This window comes from Panthera pardus, unplaced genomic scaffold, assembly GCF_024362965.1.
Source record: "Panthera pardus isolate Hobbes unplaced genomic scaffold, ASM2436296v1 HiC_scaffold_12, whole genome shotgun sequence".
NCBI classification, from domain to species: Eukaryota; Metazoa; Chordata; class Mammalia; order Carnivora; family Felidae; genus Panthera; species Panthera pardus.
The window spans coordinates 27,653,794-27,671,814 of NW_026526677.1; the positions used below are offsets into that span (position 1 = coordinate 27,653,794).

The 18,021-nt window shown below is 42.4% G+C and overlaps 1 protein-coding gene across 1 annotated transcript in view; it reads left to right on the top strand.

The window, feature by feature from the left end:
• The first annotated feature begins 5,355 nt into the window (after positions 1-5,355).
• The window catches only part of FBXO3 (F-box protein 3), a 32,675-nt gene continuing 20,009 nt past the window's right edge, over positions 5,356-18,021 (top strand). Inside the window, exons 1-3 of the mRNA XM_019470061.2 lie at positions 5,356-5,494; positions 9,924-10,013; positions 12,095-12,258. Of these exons, the coding sequence (XP_019325606.1) occupies positions 5,391-5,494; positions 9,924-10,013; positions 12,095-12,258 (358 nt within the window). The 5' untranslated portion in view covers positions 5,356-5,390. The remainder of the gene's footprint in view (positions 5,495-9,923; positions 10,014-12,094; positions 12,259-18,021) is intronic.

Genomic DNA, 18,021 nt, shown 5'->3' on the forward strand with positions numbered 1-18,021 from the left:
AAATAGCCCTACCTTCTCTTTTCTCCCCTCTTCCCCAGTCTCCTACCAATGCCTCCCAATGGCTGAACCCAACCAGAAGCCAGATGACAAGGGAGCCCAGGTGAAGAAGTTCATAGAGATCAGCCTCCAGGAACATAGAACAGAGCTTAGGTCAGAGGCTGATTTTTCCCTTCTTCCTGGGGAATATCCTCCCGCCACCAAAAAAAATTAAAAATTTAAAAAATTTAAAAAAATAAAATAATAAAAAAAAAAGCACTAGCCCATCTAAGCCTGCCCACCAAGTGCATACTGTTTCAGCCTCTCTTATAATGTCTGTCAGGCACTACAGGAACAACAGTGGATAAACTGACCTGGTTAAGCCTCAAAAGGTCACAGTAAGACTCAAATTCTAGTGGCTACTAGTGGCTTCCCCAGCCCCACAACCTATTAAATTGGTGGATGGTATTATTTGGCACCCTGGCCCATACTGTGTGAGAATACTGCATTTTCTTCGCCCCTGATAGGAGACATTGTTTCAATGATGCACTCTGGGCAAGCTTTGGGATTACAAACCATTCTTGGTCGCACCTTCAGTGTTCACTAGTTTAGAGTCCAGTGTTGGGGGCACTTCAAATGTATCCAGTCTGCAGGGTTCAGTCACCATGCATCCAGAAGGTTCCTATCAAGTACACAGGCTGCAGGAAAACAAGAAGCATGTACCAGACAAAACAAAAGACATTTATTGAGCAAATTCAGGAACATTTAAAGTCTCACCTAAGGGAGGAGGAAGGGTGACCAGTCCCAGAACAAATTTATATGACTTCTGGAATTGTGCCTTTAAATCTCTTACAACCATTCCGGACTTCTCATTAGCCATCGGTTTGTGTTTTTGCTCCAGAGGAGCAGAAAAATCCATTCCAGATTTTTGCATCAACGCATCAGGCAGGTTGCCTTTCCGAGCTGCAGTGGCGGCCTCTCATTTCCACACATATCTGTAATTTTATCCTTCTCCCTGCTTTCAGCCGTAAAGCATAAGCATATTCCTGAATTTTTTCTGGGCTCTGCAGAGGCAGGCCTCCTTTTGACCAATCACCAGCTGTCTTTTGGCCCAAGGTTTTTCTTTCAGGTGACGCACTTGTTTGGGGCAGTAGGGGTCTGGCAGTTCCAACCCGATCCTCCCGCCTCGTCATCCCCTATACTCCCAGATGCCCAGGCTGCCTCACCACAACTAAGAGCGCTGACCCCAGAGGTGGCGGGGTCCACTCCCAGGCCTTCCCTGCTACCTGACAAGACCCCCTGAGAATCACCTGAGAATGTTTCCTGCCCCAGGAGGCCATTCCCAAAAACACTTAGCAAGGGACAAAGTGGAGTGTGACCTTCATGCAGCCGTCTTTCAAGGGCTCAGGACACACACACCCCCAATGCCAGGCAGCATAAATGCAAAATGTTGGGGGGAGGGGTACAAGCAGAGAGGGAGGAGAGAGCACAGGATCCCTCTCCCTGTCTCAGCTCTCAGCTTTCATTATCCCACTGAGAGGTACATGAGGCTGGGCAAAGGAAGACTAGACACATCCCAGAAAGTGTTCGATAGAGAGCTAATAGAGACCCTAAACTATGGTGTTTTATATATGGGGGGCAGAGTACGGGTAAGGCTCCGTTTACCAGGAGCCTCTAGAACTCAGTATCTGGTGACTGCGGTCCTGCCTCTCAGCAAACTCACATCTGCTGAGGCAGCTAGTTGCTAAACCGTGATAATAAGGGACTATGTGGATTGTCCCCCAAACAGGAGGGGGTGTATCTCTCACCTTCTGAAGAGTACTGGCATCAAAGCTGGAACAGCACTGTGCTCATCTTAATTCCTTACAGGCCAGAGCCCAGACCCTTGCCCGTGATAAGATATGAATGAACGTCTGAGGGACTTACTGGAATAGCGGATGGGAACCTGGAAGCTGATGATACTACAACGTAATTATCTGCAGGTAAGGCGTTGTGCTCTAAAAACCATACACCATAGGCCAAAGTGACACTGGGGTTCTCAAGAGAACACGTAAGTGTATTTATTTCTCAAGCATTATCACTCCCTGAGAGAGCAGAGAAACCTTTTTTAAAAACTTCCACATATGAACTCTTTTTTCAGAACCTTGTGCTTTCTGTGATTTACCACAGGAATATTAATGGCAAGCAAATACTATTTTAGTGAAATCCTTCTGTGCCCTTTAAAGAATAGCATCCAAAACAATTAGCAGACTTGGAAGAACTGTTTCTCCCACCCAGGCACACAGGCTCTGGAGCCCTTGCCTTCAGTCTTAGTCCACGGGACCCAAATAGTCAAGTCCTGCCTCCCTATCCCTACCCCTTCTCCAGCCATTATTGTAGGTATTTGGGAGGGAGGTGGTAACAGAAAGCCACAGCCCAGGAACAGGCTCTCCTGGCCTCGCGCACCTCCACTGCTCCCCCAACCTCCTCTACTGACTTCATACCATGCCGGGGAGGAAAGTGGGGCCCGGGTTGAAACCACCTCCCCAGAAGGCATAGGCTGTTGGACAAGAGGGCCGGCAACCTGATGGCGGTCTCCAAGATGCGACAGTGGCACAGCTCTGCAGCCTGAGATAGAGGGTCTAGGGGAGATAGCAGGAGTTCTGAACCCCACCACCTGGGAGAAGCTGGTCCTCCACCTGAGCGCCCCTTCTGACCTTCTGGGAGAAAAATAATCATTTAAAAAAGACATGAAAACATGTATTTAGCTGTACATTTTTTCCTTGCCTTTCGCTCCAACAGCACTGTGGGAATCCAGTTTTTACTTAAAATTTTGCTGTTTTGTTCATTATAGAGTTTTGCATTCATTTTGGGGTTTTTTTTTTTTAAATACTGCATTAAAATATGACTTATTTTGATTATTGAGGTTTTGGGGGTTTTTTTGGCACTCCCTTAAATTTTGTCTCCCAGGTGAGTACCTGTCTCATCTCACCTTCATCCCGACCATGGTAGTAAGGTAACATCATACTTCTGGTCTTCTCATTTGGTCATAACTGGAGCAAGTCCAAAGGAAAGGAAAGGAAAATACAATAGGGTAGCAGAAGCAAATGCATTGCACTGAAAACTCCCCGCCCCAGCTTTTGGACTTAAAACAAGTTAAATTGCTTATCCGAGGGAGAAATAGAGACAAGCATGAATTAGAATCCAATCAAAATAAGCATGTACCTGTATCTACACGTAGGTATGGTTCCATGGCAAATAGCAATGATTGCTGTCTTCATCTGCTCAACCTAAATTTAAACTTTCTGCTTGTTGAATGTCATGCTAGGCCCTGGAGTCACAAGGATGAAAAAGACTGAGAGCTTACAGTCTGGTAAGAGAGACAAATAGGGAATAGCCGGCCTGAATCCAACTCTCGAAATGCCCTAAATGTGTGCATAAATAGTTTGAAAGTACAGAGAGGTGAGCAGTTTCCTTTGTTTTAGTTTTTGTGTTTTCTTCCTAAGTGAGGGTCTCATTTGTATCAGTGGGATTTTAACGTATGGAGGTGAGTGCCAACATGGCAAGGCCAATGCCATTGAGAGATTTTTACTACATCTCACTGGAGAAGGGGGCATACCACATCATGTAGGGCCACAGTGGAAGCATCTGGTTTACTCGGGATGCAGAAGCAGGAGCAAGGGGAAAGGTTAGGCCAGGGACTTTATTGGGGTTTCCAGGAAAGGCAGGGCAAGGAAGAGTAAGCAGCTTAGGACCGGCTAGTCTGAACAATACATGGTGGGCCTGGGCTCTAGTTGCCTGGTACCTGGCCCTCGGATGATTTAGGGCAGGGGAAATATTGGCTTGGTGTGTGAGAGTTAGGTAAAAGAGGGGTTGGTTTGCATATGAGAGGTGTGCTCCCAACCAAGTTATTTGCTCCCTGTAAGAACTAGCTAGCCCTAGGAGGACAGTCTGTCCTCTGACAGCAAGATTTTTAGGATCAAAACATCATAACATACAGAAAATTCAAAAACATGATTAATACACTGCGGATGGGGGAGAGGAGTTATAAATATTAGAAAAATCACAAATATAAAACATTAATGGTATGGTGAATTGAGGAAATGGAGTGGTTTGGGTTGGATGGTGGACTTATTTCTACTTTTCCATATAGCTAGGAGGAAACCTTCTCCAGGATATGGAAGAGTTTGGAAAACTTAGTAATGGATGTATGCATAGGCTTCGGAAATTAACATTTACTGACTATCTAGTCAGGCACTTAACACAAACAAAACTTCATTTCCATCCATAAACCACTTTAGGGGAGGGATAGATTTTAGAGATGAGTCCAGAAGCTCACAGAATTTAGGCATGGTTAGCTAGTCCACCAGCTCAATTCTAGTAAAGTAAACGACAGATTCGTGATCCCCAGGTCTCACTGGACTCCTCGAAGTCCCTTACACCATACTGCCTTTGGAAAAGCAAGGGAAAAGGAGGATTCAGGTAAGTGTATATTCACTTCTCCCACCAGCACTTTTGTACCACCTTGGCGAAGCTAACAATGGGCAACCGCCATGCCTCAGTTACGCCCACTAGCGGTTTTGGCTCATCCCTTCACACCCAGGATACTTAACATTGCTGAGATTAAACCTTGGGGGGGGGGGGGGGGGAATCCATTTAGCACACACTTTGCATTGCCCTAATAGGCTGAATAACCTTGACGACCAAATTAAGTGAAAGCGTCTGACCTTTAGATCCAGTACCTGTGCACCTTTAACTTGGGGAGGTGGTTAAAATAATTCCTTCAAAAATCATTTCCCCAATTCGGGAGGAGCCTGGCACCTCTGGCTAATTTCTCAACTCTGCGCCTACTGAATGGACAAGGCTCAGAGCCGCCCTGTTGTGTGCTAGGGACACGCGGGGCGAGGGAGGCTGACCGGAAAAACAAGGTTTCTAGGTTGGAAGACTAAGAGGAGCGAAGGATTTGGGGGTCAAGGGCGGAGAGGACTTAGGGTGAGATTTGGGGCCTGTCTCCGAGGATACCGGGTGTAAAATTTCACATACGGGGGCGGGAGGGCTAGAGAGAGCCAGGCAGACAAAAGTCTTTGGGAACAAAGGCTGAAAGGGGTCCGGGGTGGGCAAGTTTAGGGACTGGAGTGGGAGGAGAGAGTGCGGGAGATGTCACGGGGAATAGGAGACAGCCTGCAGAGCTCGCGCACGGTAGCGGAGCCGGGATCCGCGAAGCAGCGGGTCCTACTGCACTGGCCTGGGGCCCACGGGGCGGGGGTGGAGCCTTGCCGGGAGCCGCCCCTTCGATCCGCCCTGTGGGCGGGGCCGTCCTGGCGGTTACATAACAAACCTGTACCAGCGGCTGGGGAGCGGCTCGGGCGGTGGCGGCGGGGGGCGGGGTCTGGGCGGGACCGGGGCGGGGCCAGGCCTGCACCGGGCCAGGCAAGATGGCGGCGATGGAGACCCAGTCGGCACCGCTGACCCTAGAATCGCTGCCGACCGATCCCCTGCTCCTCATCTTATCCTTCTTGGACTACCGGGACCTAATCAAGTAATGGGACGACGCGCATGGCAGGGGTGGGGTCACGGGACGGGGGAAGGCAGTGAGGCAGGAGGGACGGAGGCCCGGCCAGCCGACCGGACCTGGACTCCCGCGTCAGCCAGAAGGTGACGCCAGGGCAGCCCTGATCCTGCAGAGCCACCCCAGGGCCTGGGCGAGACGGGGGCGGAAAGGGCCCCGCCTTTAGATCTTCCTCCCGTCCAGGGCCCAGGCCTGAGGAGCGACGAGAGTCCTCTCTCCCAGGCCTCGGCGAGGCCCAGTTGTAAGATCGGGGAGGTATTTCTCCCGGCTGCTGCCCCGCCAACCCCAGTGCCCAGTACCCGCCTCCCGCCCCGCTGGTTTCGGCCCGATCTGGCCCAGCCCTGGATGCTTTGGAAAAGCCCCTGTCTAGGCCAAGTGCTCTTTTCTGCTTGGACCAGGGCCTGCGGACTGGGACGCAGTAGTGGGCAGGTGGGGCGCCGGAAAGAAGGAGCCAGGCGACCCTCTGACCCGCCCCCAGGTGCGACTTCCGTGGTACCATAATATCTAGCAGGGCTCACTTTTGGACATCTATGCTTGATAATTGTTTTGCTGCCAGCTTTCCTCCTCACGGTTGCATGTTGGATTTTGTGTTTTGGTAGTGACTTCCGGTGGTGCGATACAGGTGACCGTCTTCTCCCCTGTACGCTTTGGGTTTCCCACATTACCAGCATCCGTTCCAAAAATAAACACCGGTTGCTGGTAAGGGTGGTTAAGTGCCCAGTTCCTTCTGCGCTCGGGACTGTCTGGGATGGTGGAAGAAATGGCGTTGTTTACACCCTTGACAGCTGGTGGCATGGCTCTGGCTTTCTTGTGCCACCATATGTATTTGCAGAGGAGGCAAAATCGCCCTCTTAAGGATGGGTAGGCAAGATTCGTTTTGTTTTGTTTTGATTTGTTTTTTGTATTACCAACTGGATTATAACCATTTGATTATTGTGCCCTGTGTTAACAGAAATTCTTTTAGAAATACAGCATTCTTGGATTTATTAATAATTGTTGGCTTGCCTAGCTATGTGGCGAGAGAGGGATAACTCCAGTTTCTGGCTGCTATCTATATTAGTGCCTGTAACTTTGTTTTTCAAGAAAATAAATTTTCTCTACCCAGGCTGGTACTTAAAGCAAAGAAATAACATTTGTCTTTTCTTTGGGAAAGGCTGTTCCAGGAGCAAACTGTTTTCATCTGCAATATTTTGTTGCTATATACCCTCTTAGAAATCTAAGACACACACACACACACATTGCTGCCAGAGTGATTTTTCTAAGACAGATCTGGCTGTCATTCTCCTTAACCTATGATACTTCTTGTTTATTTACAGACTATAACCTAAACTTCTGGGAGCATTTGTGGTCCTTATCAATTTGGCACAGACCACTCTAGCCAAATCAGACCTCTGCCAGCATACTGCACACTTGTGTTTTTTTGTTCAGTGGCTTAAGCTCTTGACCCTGCCTGGAAGCCTTGCTTGCCTTTTCTCAACCTGGCAAGATGGAATTTCTTTAAGACCCTCTCTCCTGATTCCTCTACCTTCTTCTTTCTTTTGCAGAGTTTATTTGTCATACCAGATAGATTGTGTGCTTTTTTTTTTTAATTTAAATTTTATTTTTTTTAGAAAGAGGGAACGAGTGGGGGGAGGGACAGAGGGGAAGAAAGAAAGAATCTCAAGCAGGCTCCATGCTCAGCATAGATCTAGCCTGTCGTGGGGCTCGATCCCACAACCCTGGGATCATGAGCATGACCCGAGCCGAAATCAAGAGTTGGACCCTCAACCCACTGAGCCCCCCAGGTACCCCTAGATCTGTGCACTTCTTAAAAGTAAAGACTGTCTTGGGGTGCCTGGGGAGCTCAGTCAGTTAAGCATCTGATTCTTGATTTCCACGCAGGTCATGATCTCACAGCCGTGAGTTCCAGTGGAGTTTGAGCCCAGGGTCAGGCTCTATGCTGACAGCTCCAAGCCCGCTTGGGATCCTCTCTGCCCCTCCCTCATGTTCTCTCTCTCTCTCTCTCTCTCACTGTCTCTCCTCAAAATAAATAAATAAACATTTTTAAAAATTCTCAAAAGGTAAAGACTGTTTGTTTATCTTAGTATTCTTCATTTATTCAGTAGATTCTTTTTCAGTGCCTGCTGTGTGCCAGCCAGTTAAATGTTGGGGATATAACAGTGAACAAGACAGAGAGGCCTCTCTTACGAAGTTTTACAGTTGTGTGGGCAAGATGGGAAAACAAAGTGCATAATTACAAGAGATGCTGTTTGTTATGAAGGAAATAAACCAGTTCCTCTGTAAAGGAATGGGAGGGAGGGATGATCAGTTCACATTGCAAGGAGTTGTCGTATATGAAGGATGGCATAGAGCAGTCCTGGCAGAGGGAACAGTGTGTTCAGAAACTGATTGGACAATAACATAGCCTGTTGGAGGTGCTAGAATGGTGTTGTGGGAGTTAGGGAGTGACTCACAGGCAGAATGGCTTGAGAAGAGACTGGTGAGATCATGCAGGACCCTGTGAGCCAAGATGAGGGGATCAGATTTTATTTTAAATGCTTTAGAGAAGAACCTTTTTGTTCTATTCAGGCCCTCAATGGATTAGATGATGCCCACCCACATTGTCCACCATTTCAAATGCTAATCCTTTCCAGAAACATCTATACACACACATACACACACACACAGAAATGTTTAACCAGCTATCTGGTTATCTATCCCTTGGTGCAGGCAAGTTGACACATAAAGTTAACTGTCACAAACATCACATTTTATTTACAAAAAAGTTTCCAGTGTACTACAACTTCTTTCCTGCACTATACAGCCCACTTTGCCAAGTGTCTTGCCTATTGCTGAGCTCCAAAGTTTTAGATACATATTTACTGAACTGGATGGTGTTGGATTGGGGTAGTCTGTTGGAATCATTGTGTAATATTAACTGCACAATGTGGATCTCTTCCCAATGATTTATTGTGTACTATTCATTCTTAACCCTCACTGTGTCTCAGAATTATATGTGACACTTTTTTTTAAGTTTATTTATTTTGAGAGAGAGAGAGAGAACAAGCAGGGGAGGGGCAGAGAGATAGGGAGAGCGAGAATCCCAAGCAGGCTCCTATGCGGGCTTGGTCTCACGTACTGTGAGATGATGAGCTCAGCCTAGATCAAGAGTCTGATGTTCAATGGACTAAGCCACCCAGGGGCCCCAACATGTGACACTTTTTAAACATACACATGCTTGAGATACAGATCTTACCCCAAGCCAACAGAGTCAGAATGTCTAGAACAGTATTTCTCATCCTTCACGTACATCAAAATCACCTTTGGTGCTTATTCCAGAGATTCTTTTATGTTGTTTACCTCTTGGGACAGTAGAGAGAGAAGGATCAAGAAAAGAAGGAATGAACTCCAAATTCACAAAACTGGAGGGATTCCTATGTTTGCAAATATTAGTTTGGGCACCTCCTGAGCTTGGAAGAAAAGGATCAGGATGATGTTTGTGTAAAATCTGAAAATTGAACAAAGGCTATTATATTATTTACCATCAGTTGGTTTCTCACATGCCCCAGTCATGGCTTTGACAAGCCCCATGTAATTTAAGATTCCCTTAATTGATTACCTATTGCGCAGCTGAGATCTTTGAATATCGGCTTTTCTACAACCTGTGATTCATCTTCTGAAAGGACCGAAATCCATTTTCCTAATCCTAGGTTCATTCTTTTTGCAAATTAATTAAGTAGGGTAGGCTTTATAGGACTGGAGCACTATTGTATTAGAAGTCTCTATATAATAAGAAAATTATTTATCTCTAATATTCCATGTTTTTGAGCAGCCGATACTAACTTGGATCACTATGGATACTGAATCAGAACTATAATGATTCTGACATATTTTAGAGATGGGCTTTCCAATAGTTGCTATAATTAAAATTGGTTTTGGCTGCAGTATTTCTTTCCTTTAAGAAAAAATTGGAACAAAAAAAGACAAAAGGCTTATGTATTTAATATCAAATGTCTTGCAGATCTTAACATTTCTTTTTTGTTTACATCTGAGTAACATTTCTTCCTGTATGTAGAAGTACTGTCCCAATAATAAGTGCATGAAAACTCTTTGATTTGAAATTAACAACTCCAAAAGTTTGTGTGTTTTATAGACTTTCATACGAAAACTATAGTTGTAGAGGTTTGGGGGCTTTATTCGTGAACTCAAATAGTTAAGATTTCACCACTCACAAGGTAATTATAGTAGCTAACATGCTGAACAGGTTTTAGAAAATACTGTTTTGCAATTATAAGGGTGGAAAGTGGGAAATAAGAAACGTAAAGGGAATAAAATCAAACAACATTGAGTATTTTTATCTTTATTTCTAAACTGTTTTCTTATTTTCTTTCATACTAACCTTGAATCTGGTTACTGCCAGTTGTTGCTATGTCAGTCGAAGGCTTAGCCAGCTATCAAGTCATGATCCGCTGTGGAGAAGACATTGCAAAAAATACTGGCTGATATCTGAGTGAGTATTCAGGAAATATGTATTTCTGAAATCCGTCCCTTGGCTTCTGTAACACTAGTCTGTCTGCATCCTCCTCTCTAACCCTTCTCTCTTTATCTCCTTTGATTGTTCTCCTTGTGCCTCCCAGTAAATGCTGGTGTTCTCTAAGCTTCTATCCTTGGGCCACTGTTCTTCTCCCTCTACGAATTCTGCACGCATGTTGCCGTTTGTAGTGGCTGCCTGTGTGCTCCTAACTCCCAAACCTGAATGTCCATCCCTGACATCCCCACAGAGATCACAACCGCCTGCTGGACCTTTTCCATTGGATGACCCACCAGGGTTTTCTGAGTTCAGTAAATGTTAATAAACTTGACAGAATGAAAGTGTAGTTGACAGTAGGTGGCGTTGGGAAAGACAAAAGAAAAGGTAGGGTTGTCAATATCTTTTTCTTAGATCGAGGGAATCAAGTCCTGGCAAGTTGGCAAAGCAAGAAGTAAAGGTCTAAGTATATTATTTAAAGCTGCAAGTTACTCAGTAGAACTAAAAATAATAGGCTATCAAACCCTGGGAGGAGGAAGAATGGGGAAGAGGAAATTTTAAGTATTGTCTGAACTGATCTTTTTCTTTGGGGTATCAGTAGATAGATATAAAATCGATAGATCAAGACTAGAGGCATAAATGTTTAGACTTATAACTTCCAGAAATAACTAAAGTTTCCTTTGAAGGGTTGGACTTAGAATAGGAGACTAGTTTTTCATAAGTTTGTTGGTACTGTATGGTTTTGATAATATGTATGTACATTATTTTCCTTCCAACTCCTGTCTCTCCCCACCCCCCAAACAACACCTGAATTGTTGTTTTCACCATCCCTAAACCCGATTCTCCTGCATTCCTCATCTTCATGGTGGTACCATCCACCTGGGCCTTCCAAGCCAGAAACAGGCATCATCCTAGATCTCCTCTCTTTCTGTCTCTACATTCATTCAATTACCAAGCCCTTTCTGATTTTAGCCTATATTTCTTGAATCTTTTTTCTCATTTCATCTAGCTACCCGTTTTAGGTCAGTTCATCATCTCTTACCAGAACTCCTCACAACCCTCCTGACTCATCTCTTGGGCCTCTAGTTTACACACCTCCCAAACCACAACCACAATTCTCTCTTTCAGCTCCCCTGTTAAAACCCTTCAGTAGCTCTCTGTTCCCTACAGGATAAGGTCCAACCTCGTTAGCATGATACCAGAAGGCCCTTTGTGGCTGCCTTATCCTGTGCCACTTCTGACTCTTAAGTTTACGCTTCATTCTTTCCCCCTGATTAGAATATACATTATTTGAGGGCAGAAAATAAGCCTCGTTTTTTTTTTTTAATTTTTTTTTCAACGTTTTTTATTTATTTTTGGGACAGAGAGAGACAGAGCATGAACGGGGGAGGGGCAGAGAGAGAGGGAGACACAGAATCGGAAACAGGCTCCAGGCTCTGAGCCATCAGCCCAGAGCCTGACGCGGGGCTCGAACTCACCGCGAGACGTGACCTGGCTGAAGTCGGACGCTTAACCGACTGCGCCACCCAGGCGCCCCAAGCCTCATTTTTTAATGTCCTCCATGGCTGAGTAGACACTCAATAAATGTATGTGGAATTGTACCAAATGAGAGATTGAATCATGTGATTACTTTGAATGCTACTGGGTAACCCAGTGTAGATAAATTGTATTAGTATCGTTATATCATTAAATTCTAAATGTTTTCTAAAGTAAAACAACTACATATATGCTTTAAAACTTTATAATTGTGATGTTTTAAGGAGTAAGTTGAAATTCATACCTTATATACTATTCACATTGTGTTTCATTAAGGACATAGGGGAAAACTTAGGGGAAAGAATAAGTAGAAATAAGACAATAAGTGACTCATAATCCCACCCTGCCAGCAATAACTCCTGTAGAATTTTTGATGTATGTATCACTTTTGCTATCTAGTCTTCATTTGTAGCTAAAATAAATGAAAAGGAAGGGAGAGGTAAGCACAAATTCCCAATAAAGTATGTTGGTAAGTGTTTAATTTCATTTCAAAAGATTTTTAATCTCATTTTTTAAAATCTGTTTAGGGAAGAGAAAACACAGAAGAATCAGTGTTGGAAATCTCTCTTCATAGATACTTACTCTGATGTAGGAAGATACATTGACCATTATGCTGCTATTAAAAAGGCCTGGGATGATCTCAAGAAATATTTGGAGCCCAGATGTCCTCGGATGGTTTTGTCTCTGAAAGGTACTGGGAATGCAGGGTCTCCCTTCTTCTAGTAACTGTAGTATAAATAGGTTAAATAACTTTGGTTTTCTTATCATCTATGCTACTCTGTAATTCACCAACATTATCTGTAATTCACCATTCATATTTGGCCAAGAAAATAGGAAGCCTATATTACTAAAAGGACTCTTGCTTTACTGCTTGTCCCATTTTTGAGTGCCTTGGGACCCATGTGATTATTTATTAGAAGGGAAAGCTGAACTCCTTGTATCCTTATATTTTATAATAAACTCACTAATAGGAAGAGTGCTTGAGGATAACTATTGTGATTTCTTTCAAAGGATTTGTTTTTTAATTGAAAAACTGCCTGCTGTATCAACCCTCTTTCTTATTTTTAGTGCAAGTAAATTGTTGTTTGATAGTCTAATGATCTAGAAAGATCAAGTATTAAAGACCTGGGTCTTTAAGAGTGTGAGAGGAGCATACTAAAATAAGGAAACCTTTCATCCCTATTTTGACATTTACAGAACAGTTAAAACTAAGATTTGAACTGAGGTCTATTTGACCCCAGAATTTGTGCTCTTTCTATTATTGTCCAACTCTGGGAAGAGATATTAACAAGCTCTTTCCCATTCATTTGATTTGCTAATTTATGCCCAGGAAAGTATATAAATAGGTTGCAGATATATTGCTACTTAGTCCCCAAGTTTTTTCAGATTTCTCCACTAAAAGGAATATAAAACATGTTTTGGCTTTGCTGAGCTGAGCTGTAATTGGTATCAGTTCTTCTCACATGTATTCCTTTTGAACTAAGGTCTCTTTAGAAACAGCCTTCCTTTTACATTCCGTATTTTCACTGTAACTTCCCATGCAAACATGAATTTCGTACAAACCATGGTTGTATGACCAGGTACTTCAAACTGAGTTGCTAGGAGCTAGAGGAAAGATTGATTTGGCAGGGAGAGTAGAGCTTTGAAGGAAAGTATCCTTGATTAATATCTTCAGTGGCTTTTTTGTCTTGGAAGAAAAAAACAATATGAGCAATATCTACTTGGTATGTGGGGTTAAATAATTTCAAGAGGAAGGTCATTCCGAAAATAGGTATTTCAGAATATAAGTAAAATAGGTAAGGGTTTGTAATAGCTATTATTTTGTATTAAACACAAATCAAGGAACTAAGCTAATTGTTTTATATTATTCCATATTATCCAAATCTTATGAGATAGATAATTATTATATAGGTGAACTACCTAAGATATAAAAAGCCAAGTAAGTTGTTTGCTGTCACAAAACAAAAGGCCGCAGAGCCAGGATTTGAATATATAGAGCTGACCCCAGAGCTATGGTCTCAATAACTGATGGGAGAGAGGACCTATCCTATTTTGTCCAGAGTGTCTTAGGACTCTTAGAGAGCAAGTCCAATACTAGCATGTTCGGACCATGAGAATATAAGCATGGTTCTCCTTTTAGTCACAGAGCTACCAAGAAATGAAGAAACTAAAGATACAGAGCAGCTTCTTTTTTTGTTTTTCTTTTTTTTCCTCCTTTTTTTGGGGGGTTGGGAGGACTCCCATTTGGCATTCCCAGGTTCGCTGCTCACTGTTCTGTACCTAATGGTTAGAGGTGAGGTTGTCAGAGACTTCCTTGATGGCCCCTGTTTCATTCCCAGGTGACAGTTGTCTGGGGGTTTTGCCCTGAGGAATGGGGTAAAAGCTGTTTGATATCTGGAATGCTGGGGATTCTAGGGGTGCCAGGCCTATGAGTTGTAGGGCTGAATCGGGAACTAGCTACTCACCTCAGCAGCGACAGTCCCTGACTCAATCTCAAGGTTATGGAGATGGCAGATAGAAAGGAAACTTGGAAAGCAAATAGGCATCGGGCTTGGGGAAAGTTTTACAGAGTACCTTGAAATTATGGTATATTAATATATCTTGTACCAATCTATCTAATGGTATATAACATGTGTCTTCAGATTCCATATTTACCTTACATGTGGGCTTAGAACTTCAGATTTGAAAGGGGCCTTTGAGACCATTTAGACCAGAGGTTGGCAAACTTTTTCTTTAAATGACCAGATAGTAAATATTTTAGTCTTTGAGAGCTAGATGGTCTCTGTCACAACTATTCAACTCTACTGTTATTGTGGGGAAGCAGCCATAGATAATACATAGACAAAGGGGCGAGGCAGTGTTCCAAGAAAACTTCATTTACAGAAACAGGCTGCAGGCTGGGATTTGGGCTGCAGGTTGTAATTTGTCAGTCCCCGATTTATACCAGTTCCCTTGTTTTACAGGTGCAGGGACAGGCTCAGAGAGTTTAGGTGATTTACACAAGGTCCCATAACTAGTAAGTGACAGAGGTAGAATTTCAGTGGAGGTTTCTTGGCTTCCAGTAACCTTTTCCCTGCTTTTTCACACAAGTAGTCTAAGGAGCAACGGAAGTACATGAACATTTATTGAGTGCCAGGAAAGCACTATATTAAACACAGGAAGCTTATTTAATCCTCACTATAATTCTCTCAGGCAGGTAGTATTATTCCCCATTTGCCAGATGAAATGGATTAAAGAGGTGAAATTACTTGCCAGAGATCACACAGCTCGTGGGTGGCAGAGCTGAGATTTGAGCCTGGTCTGATTGTGGCCCAAATTCTACCATAGGAAGATGTCCCTCTCAACCTTGATTTTACTATATTGTAAACATGTATTTCCTTATTTTTCTCTCTTGTTGTCATTGTTTTACTTTTTTCCGTCCAGCTATCTCTTCTTCAAGAAATTCTTATTTTCGTAAGGTTATATGTTAAATGTCCAACATGTAGCACTAACTATACCAATATTAGTTTCCTTCCTCTCAATTTCTGGTTCAGGCAACTATTCATGTTTTCTTTTGTACTAAACTTTTTTTTTTTTTTTTTAAATAAACTTTTTATTTTGGAATAATTGTAGATTGCAGTAAGTTGCAAAGCTAGTACAGAGAGTTCTTGTACACACTTCACCCAGTTTCAGTTTCCCCTAGTGTATCTCCCTACGGGACATTTGTCAAAACTAAAGTCTTCATTGGTATGTAACTATTAACTAAACTCCAGGTTTCATTCGGATTTCACCACAGTTTCCATTAATATGGAATTTGATTCTGGAATTCAATCCAGAATACCACATTGCCTCTAATTGTCATGTCTCCTTAGTGTCTTCTGGTCTGTGGCAATTTCTCTGTCTTTCCTTGTCTTTCATGATCTTGATAGTCTGAAGGAGTATTGGTCAGGTATTTTGTAGAATGTTTCTCAAAACAGCTTTGTCTGAAGAATTACTTATGATTAGATTGGGGTAATGGGTGTTTAGAAAGATTATCATCCACACGCCATCACTGGTAATGTTAACTAACATACAGAAATGCGTGTGGATCATAAGTGTACAACTTGATAAATTATCACAACATAAACATGACCATTGTAACACCCTCCAGGTCAAGAAGTAGAATGATTTTCTGTACCTAGAGCCCCGCCCCCACCCCATCTTTCTCAGAGGTAATTGCTATCCTGATTGCTAGCACCACTGAATAGTTTTCTCTTTTTGAACTTTATATAAATTGCATGATTAAGTCTATATTTTATGTGAATTATTTCTATTTTGTCTGTGAGATTCAACTGTATTGTGTGTAACAGTAGCTTGTTCATTTTTGTTGCACTATAGTCTGCCATTACATGGGTAGGCTCTAATTTATAGATTCATTCTACTGTCGATGGATATTGGGTTATTTCTAGTTTGGGGCTATTATAAATAATGTTACAGATAATTTTTGGTGTACATATGAGCATATTTCTATCAAGTAAATATCGAGGATTGGGTTTCCTGGCTTGTGGAGTATGCTTATGTTAAACTTCAGAAGATACTATTAATTTTCCAAAGTGGTTCTAAAACTTTACAGTCCTACCAGCACTTTAACATTGTCATTCTTTTTTTTTTTTTTTTTTTTTTTTGCCTTTCTAGTGGGTATGTAGTGGTGATTTTAATTTACATTTCCCTAAAGATATTGAATAATGACACTTTTATTTCTAGCTTTCCAGTCTTCACGTCATTCATTTCTTTTTCCTGTTTTACTGCACTGGCTAAGGCCTTCGGTGTGATGTTGGATAGAAATGCTGAGAGTGAGCATCCTTATCTTTCTGATCACAGAGGGAAAGCTTTCAACATTTCTCCTTTAAAGATGATGTTTGCTGTAGGTTTTTTGTAGCTATTCTTTATCACATGGAAGAAAGTCTCTTCTGATCCTAGTTTGTGGAGAGATTTTTTTTTTTTTTTACTTTTGTCTTTGTGTTTTATTTTTTATTTTAAAGTTTATTTGTTTTTGAGGGGTGCCTGGGTGGCTCAGTTGGTTAAGTGTCTGACTTCAGCTCAGGTCATGATCTCACGGTTTGTGAGTTCAAGCCCCACAACGGGCTCTGTGCTGACAGCTCAGAGCCTGGAGCCTGCTTGGGATTCTGTGTCTCCCTCTCTCTCTGTCCCTCCCCCACTCTCACTCTGTCTCTCTCTCCCTCTCAAAAATAAATAAACATTAAAAAAATATACAATACAAAATATACAAATATATTTACAAAATATACAAAATATACAAAAATAAATAAACATTAAAAAAAATTTTTGAGAGAAAGAGAGAGGGAGACAGAGAATCCCAAGCAGACTCCACACTGTCAGTGTAGATCCTGACATGGGGCTTGAACTCACAAATCTTGAGATCATGACTTGAACCAAAATGAAGGGTCAGATGCTTAACCAAATGAGCCACCTAGGCACCCCTATTTTTGTCTTCCTGCTTAAAAATTTTTTTTAATGTTTATTCATTTTTGAGAGAGAGACAGACAGACAGAGGATGAGCGGGGGAGAGGCAGAGAGAGAGACACACACAGAATACCAAGCTGGCTGCAGGCTCTGAGCTCTCAGCACAGAGCCCCATGTGGGGCTCAAACCCACGAACTGTGAGATCATGACCTGAGCCAAAGGCAGCTGCTTAACCAACCCAGGCCCCCCTGTCTTTGTGTGGATACTTGAGTTTTTGTCAAATGACTTTCCAGCCTTCTGATTATCACGATTTTCCTACTTCATTCTGTTAATATGCTGAATTGCATTCATTGATTTTCTGAATATTAAACCAACTTTGTATTTCTGGAATAAACATACTTTGGCTGTAATATCCTTTTCATATGTTGGATTTGATTTGCTAGTATTTGATTGGGGTTTTTACATCCATGTTCAAGAGAGACTTTGGCCTGTAATTTTTCCTTCTTGCAATGTTCTTGTCAGGTTTTGGTATCAAGATGATGCTGGCCTTATAAAAGGCCAGCCAAGTTGGAAAGTGTTGCTTCTTTTTCTGTTCTCTGGAAAAGTTTATATAAGCTTGGTAGTCTGTCTTGCTTAAATTGTTAGTGGAATGTACCAGCGAAGCCATTCAGTCCTGGAGTTTTCACTGTGGGAAGGTTTTAAGTTACAGATGCAATTTCTTTATTAGATAGAGTACTATTCAGATTTTCTACTTATTCTTATGTCAGTTTTGAGTATATTTCTAGGAAATTGTCCACTTCATTTACATGTTCTAATTTACTGCTGTAAAGGTTTTTATAATATCCTTTTATCTGTATGATGCTTGCTGTTGTATCTGTAGTGATTTCACCTTTCCGTTTCTGATATTATTTGTGCTTTTTCTGTTATTCTTGATCAGAGTTAACCTTAATAGTTTTTTCAAAGAACTGACTTTAGCCTTTGTCAATCCTCTCTATATTCATTTTCTATTATT